Source organism: Peromyscus eremicus, chromosome 3 (genome assembly GCF_949786415.1).
Source record: "Peromyscus eremicus chromosome 3, PerEre_H2_v1, whole genome shotgun sequence".
Lineage (NCBI taxonomy): Eukaryota > Metazoa > Chordata > Mammalia > Rodentia > Cricetidae > Peromyscus > Peromyscus eremicus.
Window position 1 is genome coordinate 49,801,895 of NC_081418.1, and position 20,402 is coordinate 49,822,296.

Sequence of the window (20,402 nt, forward strand, 5' to 3'; positions counted from 1 at the left end):
GTGGAAGTCTAGATTCTAGTTTTATATAAGTTCCTAATTTGACATTTGATCAAGAAAACATACGTTAGTGTTACCCAGTTTTCTGTGCAATTACTGTCTCCCAGAATTTACGTTGAGATTCAAATAAAGTGAATTTAAATATGATAAAGAACATTAACAAGTATCAAACATTAGTAATAATGCTAATATGTAGATTTAAAATTCTGGCTTACTGAAAAGGAAATTCAGTAATGGAAATTGCATGTACTCATGCTTTTACACAAATACTTTTTTTTAAGTTAATAAACTTAATAAGTTAATAAAACTGTGCTTTAGAACAGGTTTTTATTTTTTATTTTTTGAATTTTTTTGAGGTAGAGTCTTAGTGTATAGGTTTGGATGCCTTGAAATATGCCATGTAAAGCAGGCTGGCCTCAAACTTTCAAACTCACAGAGATCTCCCTGTATCACCATGCCCAGCTGGAACAGTTTTAGATGCACAACAAAACTGAACAGACAATACAAAGAGCTTCCATATCCACCCTGACTACGCGCACGCACGCGCACACACACACACACACACTCACACACTCACTCACACATTCACACACACTTTCACTCAAACCCTCCATATCCACCCTAAATACACACACTCACATACACACACACCCTTCCATATCCACCATGAATACACACACGCATGCACGCGCCCCACACATACACACACACACACACACACACACACACACACACACCCTCCTTTACTATCAACATGCTGTACCAATGTGGTGCACCTGTTACAGTTGATGAACCTACATCAATATACTGTTTCTCACCTAAATTCATAGTCTGTACCTGCTGGTATGACATATTCTGTAGATTTAGACAAATATTTACTGACATATGTCTCACATTATAGTACCCTAAAGAGTAGTTTCATTCTAAAAATTCTCTAGGCTCTGCTTGTTCATCCCTCCTATCCTCCTGATCTATGACAACCTATAATGTCTTCAGTTTTGACTTTGTTTTAGACAAGGTTTCTCTGTGTAGCCCTGGCTGTCCTGGAACTCGCTCTGTAGATCAGTCTAGCCTTGAACTCAGATCCTCTTGATCTTAAAGGCACCACCATCGCCCGGCTCAGTTTTGACTTGTGCCTTATAGTGGAAATCATATAGTAGATTTTTCATCAATAGTGTTTTTAATATCATTTGTAGTATTTAGAATATTTGAATAAAGTACTTTTCAGATTTAATATATGACTTATGTATCAATTTAGACCATGTGACTAGAGGTTATTTATTTCATTATTATGTGTATGAGTGTTTTGCCTGTGTGTCTCTATATGCACAGCATACATGCTTGATGTCTGCAGAGGTCAGAAAAAGACATAAGATCTCTTGGGAGGGAAGTAATAGTTGTGAGCCACCATGTAGGTGCTGGGAATCAGATCTGGCAAATTAGTGCTCTTAACTGCTGAGACATCTCTCCAACCCTGAACAGTAAAGAAAACAAAATGATGTCATTTTCAGTGTGTGTGTGTGTGTGTGTGTGTGTGTGTGTGTGTGTGTATGCTGGGTTTTGATATTAATATTTTTTTAATAAATAATTTTTTAAAGATTTATTTATTTATTATGTATATACAGTGTTCTGTTTGCATGTATCCCCCTGCAGGCCAGAGAGGGAGTCATCTCATTACAGATGGTTGTGAGCCACCATGTGGTTGCTGGGAATTGAACTCAGGACCTCTGGAAGAACAGCCAGTGCTCTTAACCTGTGAGCCATCTCTCCAGCCCAATATATACATTTTTAATGATTATATGATAAGGATAATTGGCCTGGATAATCACTTTAAACACTTTTTTTTTTTTGGATGAGAACATTAAAAACCTTTTCTCCTAGCCATTTTGAAATACAAAGTTCATTAACCAGTGTCTCCCTCATCTCTTTCTGCCCTCATCCCAAACCTCTGCTGTCTAACATTGTAGTCTGAACTTGTGTAAATTCAGCATATTTAGAGTCCATATACAAAGGATAGTGTGTGGTATTGATCTCTCTGTTCTGGCTTATTTCACTTAACATAAATGTCTTCTACACATTGAAAATGGCAGAATTTTCTGACCTTTGTTTGTTTGTTTGTTTGTTTGTTTTGAAGACAGGGTCTCACTATCTAGCTCTAGTTGTCCTGGAACTCATTCTATAGACCTGGCTGACCTTGAACTTACAGAGATCCACCTACCTCCACCTCCCTAGTGGTGGGACTAAAGACATAAGCTACCACACCCAGCAGCTCTGGCTTTCTTTTTTAATGCTTTATTAATGCCAAATAATGTTTTATTGTATAAATAAATACACTGCATATTAATATTCCATTCATTTGCTGATGGACACTTAGATTGTTCAGTGTCTTGGCTTTTACAAATGATGCTGCTGTAAGCACAGAAGCATAACATTTCTTTGACATACTGATTTCGTGCCCTTTGAGAGTGTGCCCAGTAGTGGGATTACTGCATTTGCAGTTAGTATTTAAGGAAATTGTCAGTAAATGTTGTTCTTTGACATGTTTATAGAATTATAGACAAGAGAATATATTTGAAACTTTTTTTGCTCTAGTATGACGAATTAGTCCCTGCTTCTCTAACAACAAAATATGGAGGCTTCTACATCAACACTGGCACTCTTCAGTTTCGCCAAGCTTCAGATACTGAAGAAGACGATATTACAGATAACCAAAAGCACAAGCCCAAGGTGAGTTTGACATCTCAGCAGTATGGAGAACATAAAATTAATATTGTATGCCTTCTGTTTTGTTTTTTTTTATGTTTTTGCTGTGCTGAAAATTGAGCCCAGGAGTTCTTGTATGCTAAATAAGCATTCTACTTCTAAGCTACACCACCAGATCAGGATATTTTTTTTTTTATTATTATATGTGTATATATGAGTGTGGGCATGTGTATGCCATACTTTTGAGAATTGAACTTCTAATTCCACCATGAGCTCTGGGGATTGAACTTAAACCATTAGGCTTGCATGGCAAGTATTTTTACCTGCTGAGCCATCTTGCTGGCCCCCAGAAGTCCTTTTTTTTTTTTTTTTTTTTTTTTTTTTTGAGACATTGTCTCACACTATAGCCCTGGCTGTAACTTACTGTGTAGATCAGGCTGACTTCAAACTCACAGAGATCCACCTGCCTTCTGAGTGCTGGGGTTAAAGACCTGTGCCACCACACTTGGCCTCAGGTTAGACTTTTTGAATATTATTTGTGCCACAACTATGAACATAAGGAAAAGTAAAATACTGTTGTTTGATGAAATTTTACTTAATTATATGTTTAAAATTATGTTGGTGTGGGCTGGGGATTTAGCTTAATTGTAGAGTGCTTACTTCCTATGCAAAAGGCCCTGGGTTTGATTGCCACACTGTTTAAAAGAAAAAAACAAAACAAAACAAAACCCAAACATATAGTCTTTAATCCTAGCATTTGGGAGGCAGAGGCGAGTGGATCTGAAGTGAGTTCAAGGTCAGCCTAGTCTACATAGCCAGCCAGGGCTAGTGAGATATTGTCTCCAAAAATTAAAACAGCAAAACAGGCAAACAAACAAGAAAGTAGGATTTTCTGTACAAGAACCATTCATAGCCATTAGCTTCTCTCATATCTAATTTGTAGTGACTTCTTTTGTTGTACTGTAGCTGGGAAATGAATACTGTCCACAGGTGTTTCCTTGTGGGGTCAAAGACTATGTGTACCGGAATCACTCAAATCCCTACTTCAAATGTAAACTCTGAGGCCCAGTGAACTGCATCCAAGTCATGGTTGAGAGGCTGATGAGATGGCTCAATTGGTAGAGTTTGCACCATTGCATGAGGACCTGAAATTGGATTCTCATCCTATCTAAAAGCCTATCGTGGTAGCACACACCTGTAATCCAAACACTGGCGAGGCACGGACAGAAGGATATCTGGGCTTGCCCACAAGCCAGTCCAGCTTAATTGGTGAGCTCCATGTTCAGTGAGAAGCCTGTGTGAAGTATGGTGAAGAACAATGAAGAAGGCACCCAGTGACTCCCTCTGGTTCACATGCATCTGGACTCCCACACCTAAACACATACACAACAGTAGCAACAGAACATAGGCAAGAGTGCTCATCAGCCCCAAGAACCTATACTTTCAGCGAGTAATTCTAGCAGACACTTTAAGAGACCCCTGCCTGCCTTAGATGCTGTATTGCTAACATCAAAGAGGAAAAAATTGACACTTGGATAAATGATATATTCTCTTATCATTTTTCAGGTTCCCAAAATAAAAGAAGATGATATTGAGGTAAAGAAGCGGAAGCGGAAAGAGGAAGGGGAAAAAGAGAAGAAGCCAAGGAAAAAAGTTCCCAAACAACTGGGGTATGCTAAATTAAGCCTGATAGGAAATTAGTACCACAATATTATGGTTTCCTTTTAGAAATATATATTCACCACTAATGTATTTAGTTGTCTAATTTGATAATGACCTACTGCATTTTAATAATATTATGGTACTATTAATAAGCAGGAAACTTTGTCATCTTAGAGATGTATAGTATTTCAGATTGCACTTAAAGATTTTTTGTTGACTATCTTGTTTATTACAACTATTTATTTTATTTTATTTTTTTAACTAGGTTTGTTTATTTATTTTATGTGTATGAATGTCTTGCCTGTATGTGGTGTGTTATATATATATGAACCACATGTGTTTCTGGTGCCCTTGAAGATTAGAAGAAGCATTATATCCTGTAGAACTGGAGTTACAGACAGTTGTGAGTCACCATGTGGGTGCTGGGAATCAAACCTGGGTCCTCTGCAAGAGCAACCAGTGCTCTTGACCACTAAGCCATAGCTCCAGCCCCTAATCTTAAAGAACCAGCTTAAGCCAGAAGTGGTGGTACAAATCTGTATTTCTAGGACTTGGAGGTTGAAGCAGGAGTTCAAGGACATCCTAAGCTATGTAAAGAGTTTGAGGCCAGCATGAGCTATGTGAAACCCTGCCATATCATCCAGAAGATGTTGAAGAAGGTGCTATCATGAAAGTATAATTTAATACAAAACTAAAAAGACTATTTTATTCTTCCATCTCCCACATGATTATTTTAATTATTTTAGATTTTAATTATTTTACTCATTTACATAGGGGATTAACTTTTAAAATAACACAGCCTAACCAGTCTTTTTTCCTTCACAGAGTTGTGGCTCTCAATTCACACAAGTCTGAAAAAAAGAAGAAGCGATATAAAGATTCCCTTTCTCTGGCTGCCATGATACGAAAATTTCAAAAAGAAAAGGATGCATTAAAGAAGGAATCTAGCCCTAAAGTCCCTGTGACCCTATCAACTTCCTCTCTGACTAAGCCCTCTTGTGCTGCCACAGCCCTGGGGGATGACATCCCAGACTTAAGTCTGAACAGTGCTGATCCAGACCTCCCTATTTTTGTTAGCACAAATGAACACGAATTGTTTCAGGAAGCTGAAAATGCGCTAGAAATGCTAGATGACTTTGACTTTGACAGATTACTGGATGCTGCTTCTGATGGTAGCCCCCTCTCTGAGTCAGGGGGAGAAAATGGAAACACCACCCAGCCCACCTTCAGCTCTCAAGTTATGCCCAAGGTGGTACCTACACTTCCAGATGGTCTACCTGTGCTCCTTGAGAAACGCATTGAGGACCTTCGTGTAGTAAGTGTAATGATGCTCTTGGTTTTTATTCACTGCACAAACATGTAGTTTAAGTTTGAAGACAAAACAATCCACAGTCCCAACAACTTATTTCCATAGCCTCTTATAGACATTGGCTGTATATACATACATAAGTGTTTTTATTGAAATTTAAATAGCTCTAGTTATAACATGGATATACTATACACTTGATTTTTTTATTCTTCTCGTGCTGGGGATAGAACCTAATGCTGTAAACACATTAGACAATCACTATACCACCGAACCACATTCTAAGATCTCTAGCTGGTTCTGTTTTGTTTCAGTTTACCTTATAAAGTTTTCTTCATATTTGGTTATTGTGTGTGTGTGTGTGTGTGTGTCTGTGTGTGTGTGTGTCTGTGTGTGTCTGTGTGTGTCTGTGTGTGTGTGTGTGTGTGTGTGTGTGTGTGTGTGCATGCACCCATATGTTCATAGTGCACAGGTGGAGGTCAGAGGACATTTAAAGAGTTAAGAGAATAAACACGACCCCAGCACTCAGGAGGCAGAGGCAGGTGGATCTCTGTGAGTTTGAGACCAGCCTGGTCTATAGAGTGAGTTCCAGGACAGCCTGGGCTACACAGAGAAACCCTGTCTCAAAAAAAAAAAACAAAAAACAAAAAATGAGAGAGAATAAGCACAAGCATAGGGATGGTTTAAATGGAGAAATCTTAGAAGAAAAAAGCAGACTAAAGAGGAATCTATACATTACATTATGCAGAATGATTTTTAGTAAAAATGTCTTCAAATTCGTGAATTAAAATCCAGAAAAACACCAGTTTAACAGTGGCTACTTCTGCTAAGGGTAAGGAATATAAAATAATGTGAGTTTTTTCTTATGCCTGAAGTACATTTTATATTACTTATAGTAGATGGGCTAGGCTGACCTCCACCTGCAGATTCTCCAATCCCAGCCTCCAGTGGTGGGACTACAAGCATCCACTATTATACCTGGTTTAATATTACTTTTATAATCAGGAAGAAAATTCAAAATAACTGAAATATAGCATGGGTTCAGACAGACATGCCAAAGTAATCAAAAATAATTTTAAGCCAGGTCTGCCAAAATTGAACACAAGATATTCTGTATCTCAGATAAAAGGGGGATGTGTGAGACTGGGTTTGTAGCTAATCAAACTAACAAATGAGTCCAAGTATGAGGAGGAACCTAATGTGACAGCTGTCATAGGGGGCATAGAACTAAGGCTTACTATAGTTGCTGATTAGCTAGAAAAGTAGATCATAAAATAACTAGGGGCTTGCTGGGCGGTAGTGGCACACGCCTTTAATCCCAGCACTCAGGAGGCAGAGCCAGGCGGATCTCTGTGAGTTCGAGGCCAGCCGGGTCTACAAAGCGAGTTCCAGGAAAGGCGCAAAAGCTATCCAGAGAAAACTACACAGGGAAACCTTGTCTTGAAAAAAAAAACAAAAAACAAAAAAACAAAACAAAAATAAATTAAAATAACCAAGGACTCGCAATGTGGCTCAGTGGTAGAACTCTTCTAAATTTACCCTAGACAGAGTTTTTCTTTGTAGCCCTAGTTGTCCCTGGAACTTGCTCTGTAGACCAGGCTGGCCTTAAACTCAGAGATCCACCTGCCTGTCTCTCGAATGCTGGGATTAAAGGCCTGCACCACCACTGCCCAGTTAGTGGATAGAACTCTTGGGTAGGTTATAAGAAGCCCATGACTTGATTTTTTGGAACTGCAAAAATAATTAACAAAATTAACAACTACGTGTCAAAATAGTTTGGACCAAGCAAGTTTAGGTACACTTCCACAATGTAAGTAAGAGTTCTCTTTGTCAGCTGGCCCCTTGGTTTTATTGATTGATTCTGTTTTGCTGACTCCTGTTTTTGTTACTTCATGTTTCTTGTAAGGTTGTGGCTTACTAATAGCTGCTCTGTTTTCATTTACTTGAGTTTCCTTCCTCAGTCTAGAAGGTAGAGGAAGTATGCTAAAAGAACTCATTGCCTATGTTGACTATATTTTTTAAAGATTTTATTTCATTTTTATTTTTTATTTATTTATTTTAACAGTTTATTTTTATTTTTTTATTTCATGTGCATGGGTGTTTTGCCTGTCTGTTTGTCTGTGTGAGGGTGTCAGATCTTGCAGTTACAGACAGGCATAAGCTGCCCTGTGGATGCTGGGGTTTGAACCTTGGGTCATCTGGAGGAGCAGTTAGTGCTTTTAACCACAGAGACATCTCTCCAGGCCCCTATTTCATTTTTAATTATGGAGAAAGTATACACATGTGTACAGGTGCCCATGGTGGCCAGAAGAAAGCATTGGATCCCCTGGAACTGTAGTTACTAGTTTCTTGACTTCTGTGGTTACTCCAAATTGAACACATATCTGAAAATTCAGAGCTAGTATACACAAATACAGAGAGACCATGTATCTTTCTGGATCTGGGTTACCTTAGAATGATTATTTCCAGCTATATCCTAGATACCAATTCTCTGTCAGATGTATCACTGGTAAAGGTCTTTTCCCATTCTGCAGACTGCCTTTTTTATTTGAATGATGGTGCCCTTGGCTGTTTCATGAGGTTCCATTTGTCAGTTGATTGTCTTAATTCCTGCACTACCAGAGTTCTATTTATAAAGTTCCCTCCTGTGACTCATGTTCAAGTGTTATACATCCTTGGTTAGATTTAGTCTGGGGTTTTTGGTTTTTGAAGTTGTTGTGAATGGTTTTGTTTCCCTGATTTCTTTCTTGGCTTGTTTGTCTTTGGTATATAGGAAGGCTCCATATTTTTGTGTGTTGATTTTGTATCCTGCTGCTTTGCTTAGTGTAGTTTTGTGGTGAAGCCTCTAAGATCTTTATGTATAGAATCATATCATCTGCAAATAAGGATACTTGACTTCGTCCCTTCTCTCTGTATCCCTTTTATCTCCTTTTCTTGTCTTGTGGAGAAAATAGCATCCTTGTCTTGTTCCTAATTTTAGTGGAACCACTTCAAGTTTGTCTCTGTTTAACATATGTTGGCTGTGGATTTGTTGTCTTTGCCTTTATTATGTTGAGTTTTGTCCCTTGTATCTCTAGTTTCTGTGATTAAAGGCTGTTTTAAATGTATTTATTTTTATGTGTATGAGTGCTCTATCTGCATGAACACAGGGCATCAGATCCCATTAGAGATGGTTGTGAGCCACCATGTGGTTGCTGGGAATTAAACTCAGGACCTCTGGAAGATCAGCCAGTGCTCTTAACTGCTGAGCCATCTCTCCAGCCAGTGGGATTAAAGGCTTTTGCCGCCATGTGTGGTCTATTTTCTGTTGATAATCTAGTTTTATTCCTCTGTGGTCAGATAAAATACAAGAAATTATTTCAGTTTTCTTTATTAGATGTATTTTGTATCCCAATATTTTAGTGTAGGTTCCATGTACTGAGAATGTATACACTCTAGTGGTTGGGTTGGAATGTTCTGTACATATGTTAGATCCATTTGATCTATGATATCATTTAGCTAATTTTCTATTCATTTTTTTTACATGATCTATCCATTGGTGAGAGGGGTGGTGAAAGTCGAGTATTGAAGCTACCTACTGATTGTGTGTGTGTGTGTGTGTGTGTGTGTGTGTGTGTGTGTGTGTGCGCGCGCGCGCGTGTGTGTTAATCTGTTACTTTACATCTAGAAAGTATTTGCTTTGTAAAGATGAGTGCATCCAAATTTAGTGCATATATATTTAGGATTGTAATGTCTTGATGGATTGTCCCCTTGGTCTGTATGAAGTGTCCTTTATTTGAGTTTGAAGACTATCTTCTTGGTGTGTTTTTGCCCATGCTTTCACTTTGAAGTGGTTTCTATCTCTGGTGGTGAGGCAGCAGTTTGCTAGCCTGTGTCTTTCAGTTGGAATGTTAAGATCATTGATGCTTAGAGTTATTCTTGAAAGATGTATATTGATTGCTGCTGCTTTGTTGATTTTATTGTTTTTCTTAGGTTTTCTCGTTTTATTATGCCTAACTCTTCCATCCAAAGTATTACTTGACCTTATCCTTTGTGAGGCTGGCTTGGTGATCATAATTTCCTTTAACCTGCCTTGGTTCTCCTTTCTCCTTTGATTATCACAGATACATCTGTGCTGGAATCAGTAGTCATTCAGACTTGTAAAACATCTGTCCAAGCCTTTCTGGCTTATAGTCTCTATTAAAAAATCAGATGCTGTTCTCATGACTTTGTTTCTCTCTTGTAGCTTTCAATAATCTTTCTTTGTTTTGAACATTCAGTGTTTTGACTACTACATGTTGTCTTTTTGGTTCTCTTTATTTGGTGTTCTTTATGCCTTTTGCACTTTGGTAGGCATCTTTTTTTCTTAGATTTGTGAATTTTTTTTTCCTATGATTTTGTTGAAAATATCTGCTGTAAGGTGGGGCTTGATGGCATACAATTTTAATCCTAGTGCTCGGGAGACAGAGACAAGTGGATCTCTGTGAGTTCAAGGCCAGCAGGTCTACATAGCGACAGGATAGTCAGAGCTGCATAGTGAGACCCTGTCTTAAAAGACCAAAAAGACCCCAAAACAAACAAACAACAACAACAAAAACAAGCAAGAAAAGAGAAAATGTTTTTTTTTAATATTTTTATTTTATTATTTAATTATGCATGTATATGTGGGGTTGGGGTAAATGCTTGGATTAAAGCCATGTTCCACCCTGTCCCACCTTATGTTACTTTTCTATTGGTGTGACAAAATACCATGACCAAGGCAACTTATAAAAGAAAATATTTAACTTGGGGCTCACAGTTCCAGAGAGTTAGAGTCCATGGCCATCATGGCAGGCTGCATGGCACTTGGAGCAGTATCTGGAGCTTACATCTCTGTGCGAAATCAGGAGGCAGAGAGATCTGTGAAGAGACTCAGGTTTTTGAAGCCTATAAAAGCCCACCAGCAAGGCCACGCCTCCTAACACTTTCCAAGCAGTTCCACTGACTTTGGACCAAATGCTCACACATGAGCCTGTGAGAGCAGTTCTCGTTCAAACTACCGCTGTTAGTTGTGAGCAACCCAATGTAGGTGCTGGGAATCGAACTCAGGTCTTCTACAGGAGCAGTGTGCTCTCTTTACTGCTGAACCAGCCCCAGGTTTGGTGTGCCAGAGTTCTGCATGTTCTGTTTGTGTTTCTTTCTTTTTCTTTTAGACTTACCATTTCTTTGATTGAACAGTCCAGTTCCTCTCCCTTGTCAGAATGTTCTTCTCCTTGATCAATTTTTTTATAAAGCTCCCCATTAGCTTTTTACTTGATTTACTAAGTTTTTTTACTTCCAGTTTTCTTTTGGTTTGGGTTTTCTTTAGAAACTTATATCTCTTTACTAAATTGTATTCTCATCTTGAATTACTTTCTTTGTTTCATTTGACTATTTGTGTTGTTGCAGCCTCCAGTCCAGCATTTAGTCATAGTTCCTTTTAGTTTCTTGGACATATTTATAATAATTTATAATTCTACTTTGAAATGATTGGGTGTCATCTAAGTAGCTTTTCTCGGGAAATATTTCTATGGGAATCCTACATTTTGGAGGAGGGATGTTATTTTGGTTTTTCATGTTTGTGATTTTATGATGAGACTTAGACATCATAGGTCATTGGTAATGTGTTTTGATTTTTTTTTTTTTTTTTTTTGGTATGGATGAGTTGGATGTTTGGATCTCAGTTGCTATTACCCCAACTTTTCAGGTTTTGGATCAGTCGAGGTTAGTCTTGGGGCCACTCAGTGATGATGTGCTAATGGGGTGTTAGAAGTGTTCCTAGCTCAGCTATGGCTAGTTTCAGCTTCTGAGCACAGGAGCAAACCTTCGATGAGTTAGCAGGTTCTTGCTACAGATAACTGTAGAGTTCTACAGGCGGTCAGTAGGTGGCAGGGGCTAGGGTGGTCATAGTGGTGGGGGCACTATCTGAGGGAGGTGCACATGATTCTGCAGAAGTCCTCAGGTGGAGGTGCTGGGTGATACCTGGGGACTGTGTGCATCAAGTAGGTCATTGTCTTAGGGTTTCTATAACTGAGATGAAACACTGTGACTAAAGCAGCTTGGGGAAGAACGGGTTTATTCAGCTTTCATTTCCACATCATAGTTCATCATCAAAGGAAGTCAGGAAAGGAACTCAAACAGGGTAGGAACCTGGAGACAGGAGCTGATGCAGAGGCTGTGGAGGAGTGCTGCTTACTGGCTTGCTCCTCCTTGCTTGCTCAGCCTGCTCTCTTATCAAACCCAGGACCACCAGCCCAGGGGTGACACCACTCACAATGGACTGGACCCTCCCCCATTGGTCACTAATTAAGAAAATGCCTTACAGCTGGATCTTATGGAGGTATTTTCTCAGTTGAGGTTCCCTCCTCTCTAATGACTCTAGCTTGTGTCAAGTTGACATAAAACTAGCCAGTACAGTCATCAAGAGGTGGGTGTGGGATCACAGCAGAGGTGATAACTTGTATAGTTTTATTGTGGACTCCTTCCTCCTTACTTTTGCCGTCATGTGCCTTCAGCCTTTTGATTTGTTATATTTTACTTTTCCCTTAAAGGTAACATAAAGTTTGTAGACCTAATCTGAGTGACTCAGTGGGGGTGTTGTTTGTTTATCTTTTTTATTGTTCTGGCATTTGAATCCAGGGTTTTGTGCATGCTAGGCAAGCACTGCTCTATTGAGTACAGCCATAGCTCTTACTTTGAGGCTTCCTTTTTTTCCCCCTTTAATTCTCTTGACAGTCTTGTATTTGAAGTGAAAGCATTATTTCCCTTTTGCGAAACATAAGTGGAGAGTGGCTAAATAATTCAGCAGGAGCACATATCTTACAGGTAACAGAAGTCGCCTCACCTCCATGCTTTCATTTCCTTTTGCCCTATCCCCGATCTCTTGGCTTTCTTCTGGGTTTTAAAAAGCACTGGTGATGTGATTCAGCTTTTCAAGATCCAGTTATTAATAATTAGTATTAGGTACTGTTTATGTAGTCAAAACAAAACAAAACAGGAAATGGATGCTCTGTCCTGATGTGCTGTTGCCATTCCTCTGAGACAGTAACCCTGACTGCGTTTGAGAGACTTTACATACCACATAGTTTGAAGGCCGAGGAAACTAAGGTGCAGCGTGGTTGAATGATATTCTCAAAGCCATCTAATTTTTAAGTTGCCAAGATTCAAAGTGAAGACAGTGGCAGTGCATAACATGCACACTGTCATATAAGCTGCTCATTCTTCTTCACACACTTACGAGGTAGCTATGGGCATGTTTTGGTCTTAAAAGGCTCTGTGATATCTTTTTTTTTTTTTTTTACAATCGAACCTGGGCCGTGGCAGTAAGAGTGTCAAATCCTAGCCATTAGACCACCAGGGAGGCTCTATGATATCTTAAATCAAAAGATATCTTTCTCGTCGGGTGGTGGTGGCACATGCCTTTAATCCCAGCACTCGGGAGGCAGAGCCAGGCAGATCTCTGTGAGTTCGAGGCCAGCCTGGGCTACCAAGTGAGTTCCAGGAGAGGCACAAAGCTACACAGAGAAACCCTGTCTCCAAAAACCAAAAAAAAAAAAAAAAAAAAAAAAGATATCTGTCTCTAATAGTGTCCACAACAGGGTCAGTACAGCCTTTTCCTAAGCTCCTAGTAGGAAGTTGCCAATAAGAAGATTCAGCATTCATAATTAATAATAAGTCTCCATGTCATAATTTGGGAGCTGGTTGGTGGCCCAAAAGAAAGCCTTTTACAATACCCATGAGTTCTTTGTGTCTTTCTTTAAAATATAAGATGTTGCTTTTTCTTTGGGAGATAAAAATTTATCCTGAGCTCTACATTTGTGTCTGTCTGATAAACAACTTCTTGATGTTCATTTTTTACTTTACAGTGAGTAAATATCCTTTCATGATAAACCTTTTGACTTAAATTTTTACTTTTTTCTAAAGTTTCATTTTTATTCTGGCTTTCTTTGTATATTTCTGTCCCCTGAACATGCCTAATCTTCATCCTAAGAAATATGTCGTGGAAATTTGCCTTTTCTATCTAAAGCAAGGAAAGTTGTCACATACTTTGGTAGCTTGGTACAGGTGGCCCTGGTGTGCTTAAGTTCTTGTATCAATTCTGTCCATTAAGTGTGCATCTCCCGATTCCTGATGTGAACTGTGCCTTTGACTTCCCAGTCTATAAATAAATGATTATGGCAGAGTTTCCAAGTTAAAAACCCTTTTCTTCTGGTCACCAGGTTAAGAGGAAATACAGTGTGGCAATGTTATTCTCAAGCTTATAGTTTGTGCTTATTCCTTGATAATTTTTGTATTACTTTTAATTATATAGAAGCCAGACTACTGCAATCAGACAGTGTCTGTGCTGTGTAGCAGGTTTTTCAAGTTTCTTTGTGTAATTTTGGTGCCTGTCCTGGAGCTCGCTCTGTAGACCAGGCTGGCCTTGAACTCATAGAGATCTGCCTGGCTCTGCCTCCCGAGTGCTGGGATTAAAGGCATGCGCCACCACCACCCGACCCGTGTGGTAGTTTTGCACTTTACAAAGGCCTTAATCTAAATCTTGGGTGCATCACGTACTAGCAGCTGATTTGTGGCCATCTTCTGTAACCCTTCTAAGTTTTCAGCTCCTTATTTGTAAGATTGGGGGGAAATACTACCAGCCTCTGGCTATTTATGCAGATTCTATATGATAATAAGTATAAAGTATAGTATAGAATAGAATAGAATACAAAGTTTAAAAGTTCATAGACCCACCATCAAGGAATTTATTCTATAGGAAACAAAAAATAGTCTTGTTTTTAAAAATTGTGTTTTGAGGACTGGGAGCTTAGCTCAGTGTTTGGGAACTTACCTAACATGCACAGACTCCTGGTGTCTCTCGGTACAGGAAAAGTAATGTGGGTTGCCATATCAGTAGGTAAATCCAGAAGTTCAAATAATGAAATTTAATGGAAGTCCTAGCACATCAAAGACAGGAGTAGAAATGACTATTGCCTGGTATTTTGTTTAGATAGATACATATTTGTGACATTGAATACTAAGTCTGATTTTTAATCACATTTAACATTTAAGATTATAAAGTTGTTTTCTGTTGTTGTTTTGAGGCAGGGTTTCTCTGTGTAGCTTTGGAGCCTGTCCTGGAACTAGCTCTGTAGACCAGGCTGGTCTCGAACTCACAGAGATCCACCTGGCTCTGCCTCCCAAGGGCTGGGATTATAGGCGTGCGCCACCACCGCCCAGTTTAAGATTATAAAGTTTAAAGGGGACATAGTCACAGGATTCTGCAGAAATCCTCAGGTGCTGGATGATACCTGGGTGATATGTGGGTGATACTCTGGTATCTGATTCAATAGGGCTGCCAAGCTCGTGACTAACCTGGGCTTCATAGGGAGCCTATGTCTTTAGAAAAAAAGTGTGTGTGTGTGTGTGTGTGTGTGTGTGTGTGTGTGTGTGAGAGAGAGAGAGAGAGAGAGAGAGAGAGACAGAGACAGACAGACAGACAGACAGACAGACGGGGGCGGGGGTTCTTTACATGTGTTTCGCTTAAAGGCAATGTCCGTTCTGTACTTTAGGCATTTTGGCACGCACTGTATCTGTCACAAGATTGACACTCAATTTTCACTTTAATACTTTTCATGACCTTTGATGATGATTAAGTCTAAAAATAGGCAGTGCTAATACTTTCACATTGCTAAGTATAGTATTTCCCTGTAGTTATTAGTTAGATGGCTCTTGGGAAGTTGCTTTATTTCAAGTGGTACTGCCAGTTCCATGTGCCACACTAATTCACTCTATGCTTTACATTTAACCTCTTTTGAGGGTCTAGCTCTGATTTTTTTTTTTTAATGCTCTTTGATAGAGAGCCTAGCCTTGCTGTCACTTTGATTTTAGCCCAGTGGCACTAATTTTGAATGTCCCAAGTGAGAGACTAGGCCTCTGCTTTGTGAGCCACTAAGTGTGTGTTAGTGATTACAGCCACTGCAGCAGACATGTGTGATAGCATGTTTGGTTTGGATCTCAAATGACTTTGCCTCACTCTGGCTCAAAATTTGTGGTATTTTACTGATAGTGAAGTTTATTATTAGTAGTAATATAGTTATTAGATTAGTAGTAATATAGTTGTTAGATAATTCATGTCAGTAATAGTTTATTTGAATTATATTGTCCGTTTTTTTTTTTTTTTTTTTATGTTTCTCTAGGCTGCCAAACTTTTTGATGAAGAAGGAAGAAAAAAATTCTTCACACAAGATATGAATAATATTCTTCTGGAGTAAGTGATTTTTATCTTTTCCTTTTTAAACTTGGACTGGGAATAATCTCAGTGATATACTTGCCACGCATTTGTGAGGCCCTAAGTTCAATTCCTAACTCAAATAAAAAGGAACAAACCCAAAACCTTGCAGGCCACTGAGGCAGTAGATAGTTGGTAGAGTGCTTGTGTAGCATGTTGGAAGCCCTGGATTCGCATAAACTGAGTGTGGTGTGGTACACCTCTGTAATCCCAGCATTTTGGAGGTGAAGAATGAACAGTTGAAGGTCATCCTCAGCTACATTGTGAGTTCAAGGCCAGCCTGGGCTACTTGACACTCTATCTCAAATAAATTAATAAACTAATTAATTAATAAAAACTTTGCAGAGAGTGGTGGTACATGCTTCTAATCCCAGCACCAAGAGGCTGAGGCAAGAGAACTACAAGTTTAAGTAGTTGAGGGGCTGAGGATATATAGTTCAACTGGTACAGTACTTACCTTTAATTTACAGAGATCTGGATCAGATTCTCCAGTACTGCATAAAACTGGTGTGGTACTTCGTACCTATTTTCTCAGCACTTGTAGAGGTGGAGACAGGAAGACTAGGAAATTCAAGATTATCCTCAGGAATAACATGAAGTTATATAGTTTATCAGCCAGCCTGGGTTATCTGGGACTTTTTCCACATACATATACACAGTTGGCCTGTGAAAACCAATGAGATGGCTCAGTGGATAAAGTGCTTACCACCAAATCGGATGGCCTGAGTTTGGTCCCTGGGACCCATATGGTTGAAGGAGAGAGTCAAGTCTACAGTTTGTCCTCTGACCTCCTCAGGTACTCCATGGTACCTAATAAGTGTACACACACATACACATAAATACTACTTTTAAATATTTTTTAATCGATTTGTGAATTAGAGGTTTTGGTCTCAGTCATCCATTCTTCCTGTTCTGCTTTGCAGCATGTTTTTTATAATATTTGTTCCTGAGCAAAACTGTATTTGTTCTCTACACTACTAACAATAGGTACAGCCTTTGATATTTCTAGCTTGTAGAGCAGGTGACCACTATGCAGGTTGACCATTCAGCTGGTCTTAGGTGTATTTTGTGCCACCTATATGAAAAATGTCTGTGAAAGGTCAGAGTATTTATTCAGATTGGCCACCTATTTTTACTACTCAGAATTGAGACATATGATTCCATGATTATTTAGTGAGGTTAATTATAATTTGTGCAAAATTTATAGCCGAATGAAAACTATGGTTGAAGGAAGAAATCTTGGAGCCAGGCATGGTGGTGGTACACACCTTTAATTCCAGTACTTGGGAGGCAAAGGCAGGTGGATCTCTGGGTTTGAGGCCAGCTTGGTCTACAGAGTGAGTTCCAGGACAGCCAGGACTACACAGAGAAACCCTGTCTTGAAAAACCAAAGAATTCTTGGCTGTAAGTTTATATGAAAACTACAGACATCAGATTGGGAGAAAAAGGTGAGGGCTCATAGATGACATGGATTATATTAAAATGAGCAGATTTTTAGGTTTAGTATCAGTTTTACCCTCAGTGTTGGATACTAACGAAGTTGCATTTTTGAAGGTTGTAGCCAAATAAGCTGTACTTGTAAATGGTTTTGACTGTTGGTATAGGATGTAAGAATACAGTTGACTGCAGGCAGAACTAGGCAAAAGTGTGATCATGAGGAAAGAAGCAGATCTTACTTGTATGATGAAAATAATTGGTCTGCTCTGGCATTTAATAGTACCAGGTAGGAAGATACAAGCAAATAATATTTCTGTGATTCCTTTCTTCTAAATACACAATAGAGATATTCAATAGAAAAGGGTGTTTTTTCATTACTTATAGTTAGTTACTATCTCTGTGATCCTTAAAGACTTAAAAAAAATAGACTCCTCAAACGTAAGTGTGTTTCCAGTGGAGTGGCTGAAGAGTTCTCTGTTTTAGCCTGGATTTTCAGGTTGAATGCATGTGATGGAAGAGGTACATGATTCTTCACATTCCTGCTGCCACCTTTGCTGGTGGCTTTTGAGCTCCAGAGTCACTAGACAGTGCAGCAGCTGTCACTCATCTCAGAGTTGTCCCAGATTCCATCGTCCCATCTCACTAGCCATTTTTTCTCTCCCCTGGTACTAGAGCAATTCTTTCCTCGTGGCTAAGACCGGTCTTTCATTCTCTTCCCCCTTCCCCTCCCTCCTTTCTTTCCTTTCCGTTTCACTCTTCTCTAAGAGGGGGAATCTGTTTTTCCCCTGGGAGAATCAAGAGCCCATCTTTGTGCTCTGGCAACCCAGGTAAATTAGAGTTCCATTAATAGGCTTCCCTCCATTCCTTCCCTGTCTGTCACAAACAGATCTCTAAATTGGGGAGCCCATCTACTTTAGCTTCTTTTTTTTAAAGATGTATTTATTTTTATTTTATGTATATGGGTGCTTTGCCTGCATATATTTAACTGCAGCATGCATAAGTCAGAAGAGGGTATCAGATCCCTTGGAATTAAAATTACAAACAATTGTTAGACACCATATAGGAATCAAACCCGGTCTTCTGGAAGGGGGTCAGTGCCCTTAACTGCTGAACTATCTCTCCACCTAACATAGACACAAACAGACACACATCTGCTCTTCATTTCACAAAAGGTGAGCTTTCAGTTCTTTAAGGCCTTAGGCTCAGAGTTGATGGTTTCCTTTAAAGTCACTTTTTATTGTTCTCTGTCCTAAACTCACATGTCTTACTCTTCTGGACAGAGTTCTGTTATAATAGCATGCATAATCCCATGACTAACGTTACTCAGGTGTATTGGCCTCACCATTTCTTTCTTTTGTTGAGGAGAAAAAGATGAATTTCTGGTTCACCTTTTTTTTTCCATAGTTGAATTGGACCTGAATGAACAAGTATACAATACACTTACATTTTTCCTCTGTTCCCTGAAGCAGGCATTCTGAGTTCTACTCCTATTACACTAGGCATGACTGTTTGCTGGACACTCCCTGTGAGACCTTCATGCCATCTCCTTGGTGCTCCTTGAGTGAGTAGTGACTGAAAGGCAGTATACAGAGGACTGAGCCGTTAGTTTCTGCTCAGGGGTCAGCTTTCCCTTGTCTGAGTTAACCTTTGGAAGCCAGTGACTTTAAACTATTTCCTTGAGTCTGTTACATCTCTTAGTACTTGGAGAGTTTGTATTTTATTTTCAATTTCAACTAGCTTTTTAACGATAAGACAAGTCCAGAAGTCCTACTCAGAGCCTAGGCCCTTAGTAACGGTCTAGCCAAATGCTACCAGCCAAGCATTTCTGCATAGTACTCATGACCATGACGTTATTTCCCTGCAGGCTCTTGCATTTAACTGTCTATTCACTATTTAGTTTTTCTAATACTAGGGATTTTCTTTTACGAGTTCTAAAAAGCATGATTTTGTCTATTTTATTTTTTTCTGAAATTACAGTATATCTTTTTTGTTGTTTTTGTTTTGTTTGTTTTCCAAGACAGGGTTTCTCTGTGTAGCCTTGGCTGTCCTGGAAATCCCTCTGTAGACCTCAGGCTGGCCTCAAATTCCAGAGATCCACCTGCCTCTGCCTCCTGGGTGCTAGGATTAAAGGCAGGCACCGCCACTGTCCAGCTGAAATTACAATGTATCTTAGAGATGATAAATTAATTTAATATGGGAGGGTTTCCTAAGTATCCCTGTACACTTTCCTATAATTATCTGTGGTGACTTGGGCATAATTTGTTGCCTAGAACCCCAATTTATTTTACTTTTTGTTTTTTGTTTTGATACAAAGTTTCACAATGTATCCTTGGCTGGCCTAGGGTGCCTACATAGGTCAGGCTAACATGGGATTCAGAGCATTCCATGCCTCTTGTTTCTGAATAGGATTAAAAATGCACACCATCAAGCCTAGCTAAGAGCCCCAATTTGATAACGGCCTTCAGACTCACATCTATTGTTACTTTTCTTCAGTAGCAGCTGCCAAATACAGTCTTTTCCATTTTGAGAGACACTCTGTTAATAGTTTCTCTCTGCTAAAATATGGCAATTATTACAAATTTTACTGCATTACTTTTAAAAGAGAAATAGAGAAGAGAAAATATTAATCCCACTGAACAAGAATAAAGACCAATGAACCAAACTTTTTGGTCAAATTAAGCAAGCTTTATTTCCTGTCAAACAGGGCTGTCTCCCTAAAGCCTGGTTTGAGAAAATAGCAATGAGCATAGGAGAAAGTGGAGCTTATATAGCCAAAAAAACCCTCCAATGCTAGGGGATTTCCAAGGGTTTTGGTTATGTGAGAACTTGGTAGAACATCTCAGAGTTATTTGGCAGAACATCTTATATCAGGATGGAGGTCAGATTATAGGGTGTGGAACATGTTAAATTCCAGAAAATGAGCAAAGACATACTGAAGTTTAAGTTCAGGGAGGAACTTATTTCTACCTTCTAACAAGATGGCTTCTAAACTGGAGATGGAGTCAGGCTAGTTCATCAAAAGGAAATAGC

At 39.1% G+C, this 20,402-nt stretch overlaps 1 protein-coding gene across 2 annotated transcripts in view; it reads left to right on the forward strand.

Annotated features, from left to right (window-relative positions):
- Ubn2 (ubinuclein 2) overlaps positions 1-20,402 on the forward strand; it is a 68,199-nt gene that overhangs the window by 21,704 nt on the left and 26,093 nt on the right. For both annotated transcript variants that reach the window (XM_059257582.1, XM_059257583.1), the window contains exons 4-7: positions 2,590-2,724; positions 4,267-4,370; positions 5,188-5,677; positions 15,844-15,914. In XM_059257582.1, coding sequence (XP_059113565.1) covers positions 2,590-2,724; positions 4,267-4,370; positions 5,188-5,677; positions 15,844-15,914 — 800 coding nt within the window. The remainder of the gene's footprint in view (positions 1-2,589; positions 2,725-4,266; positions 4,371-5,187; positions 5,678-15,843; positions 15,915-20,402) is intronic.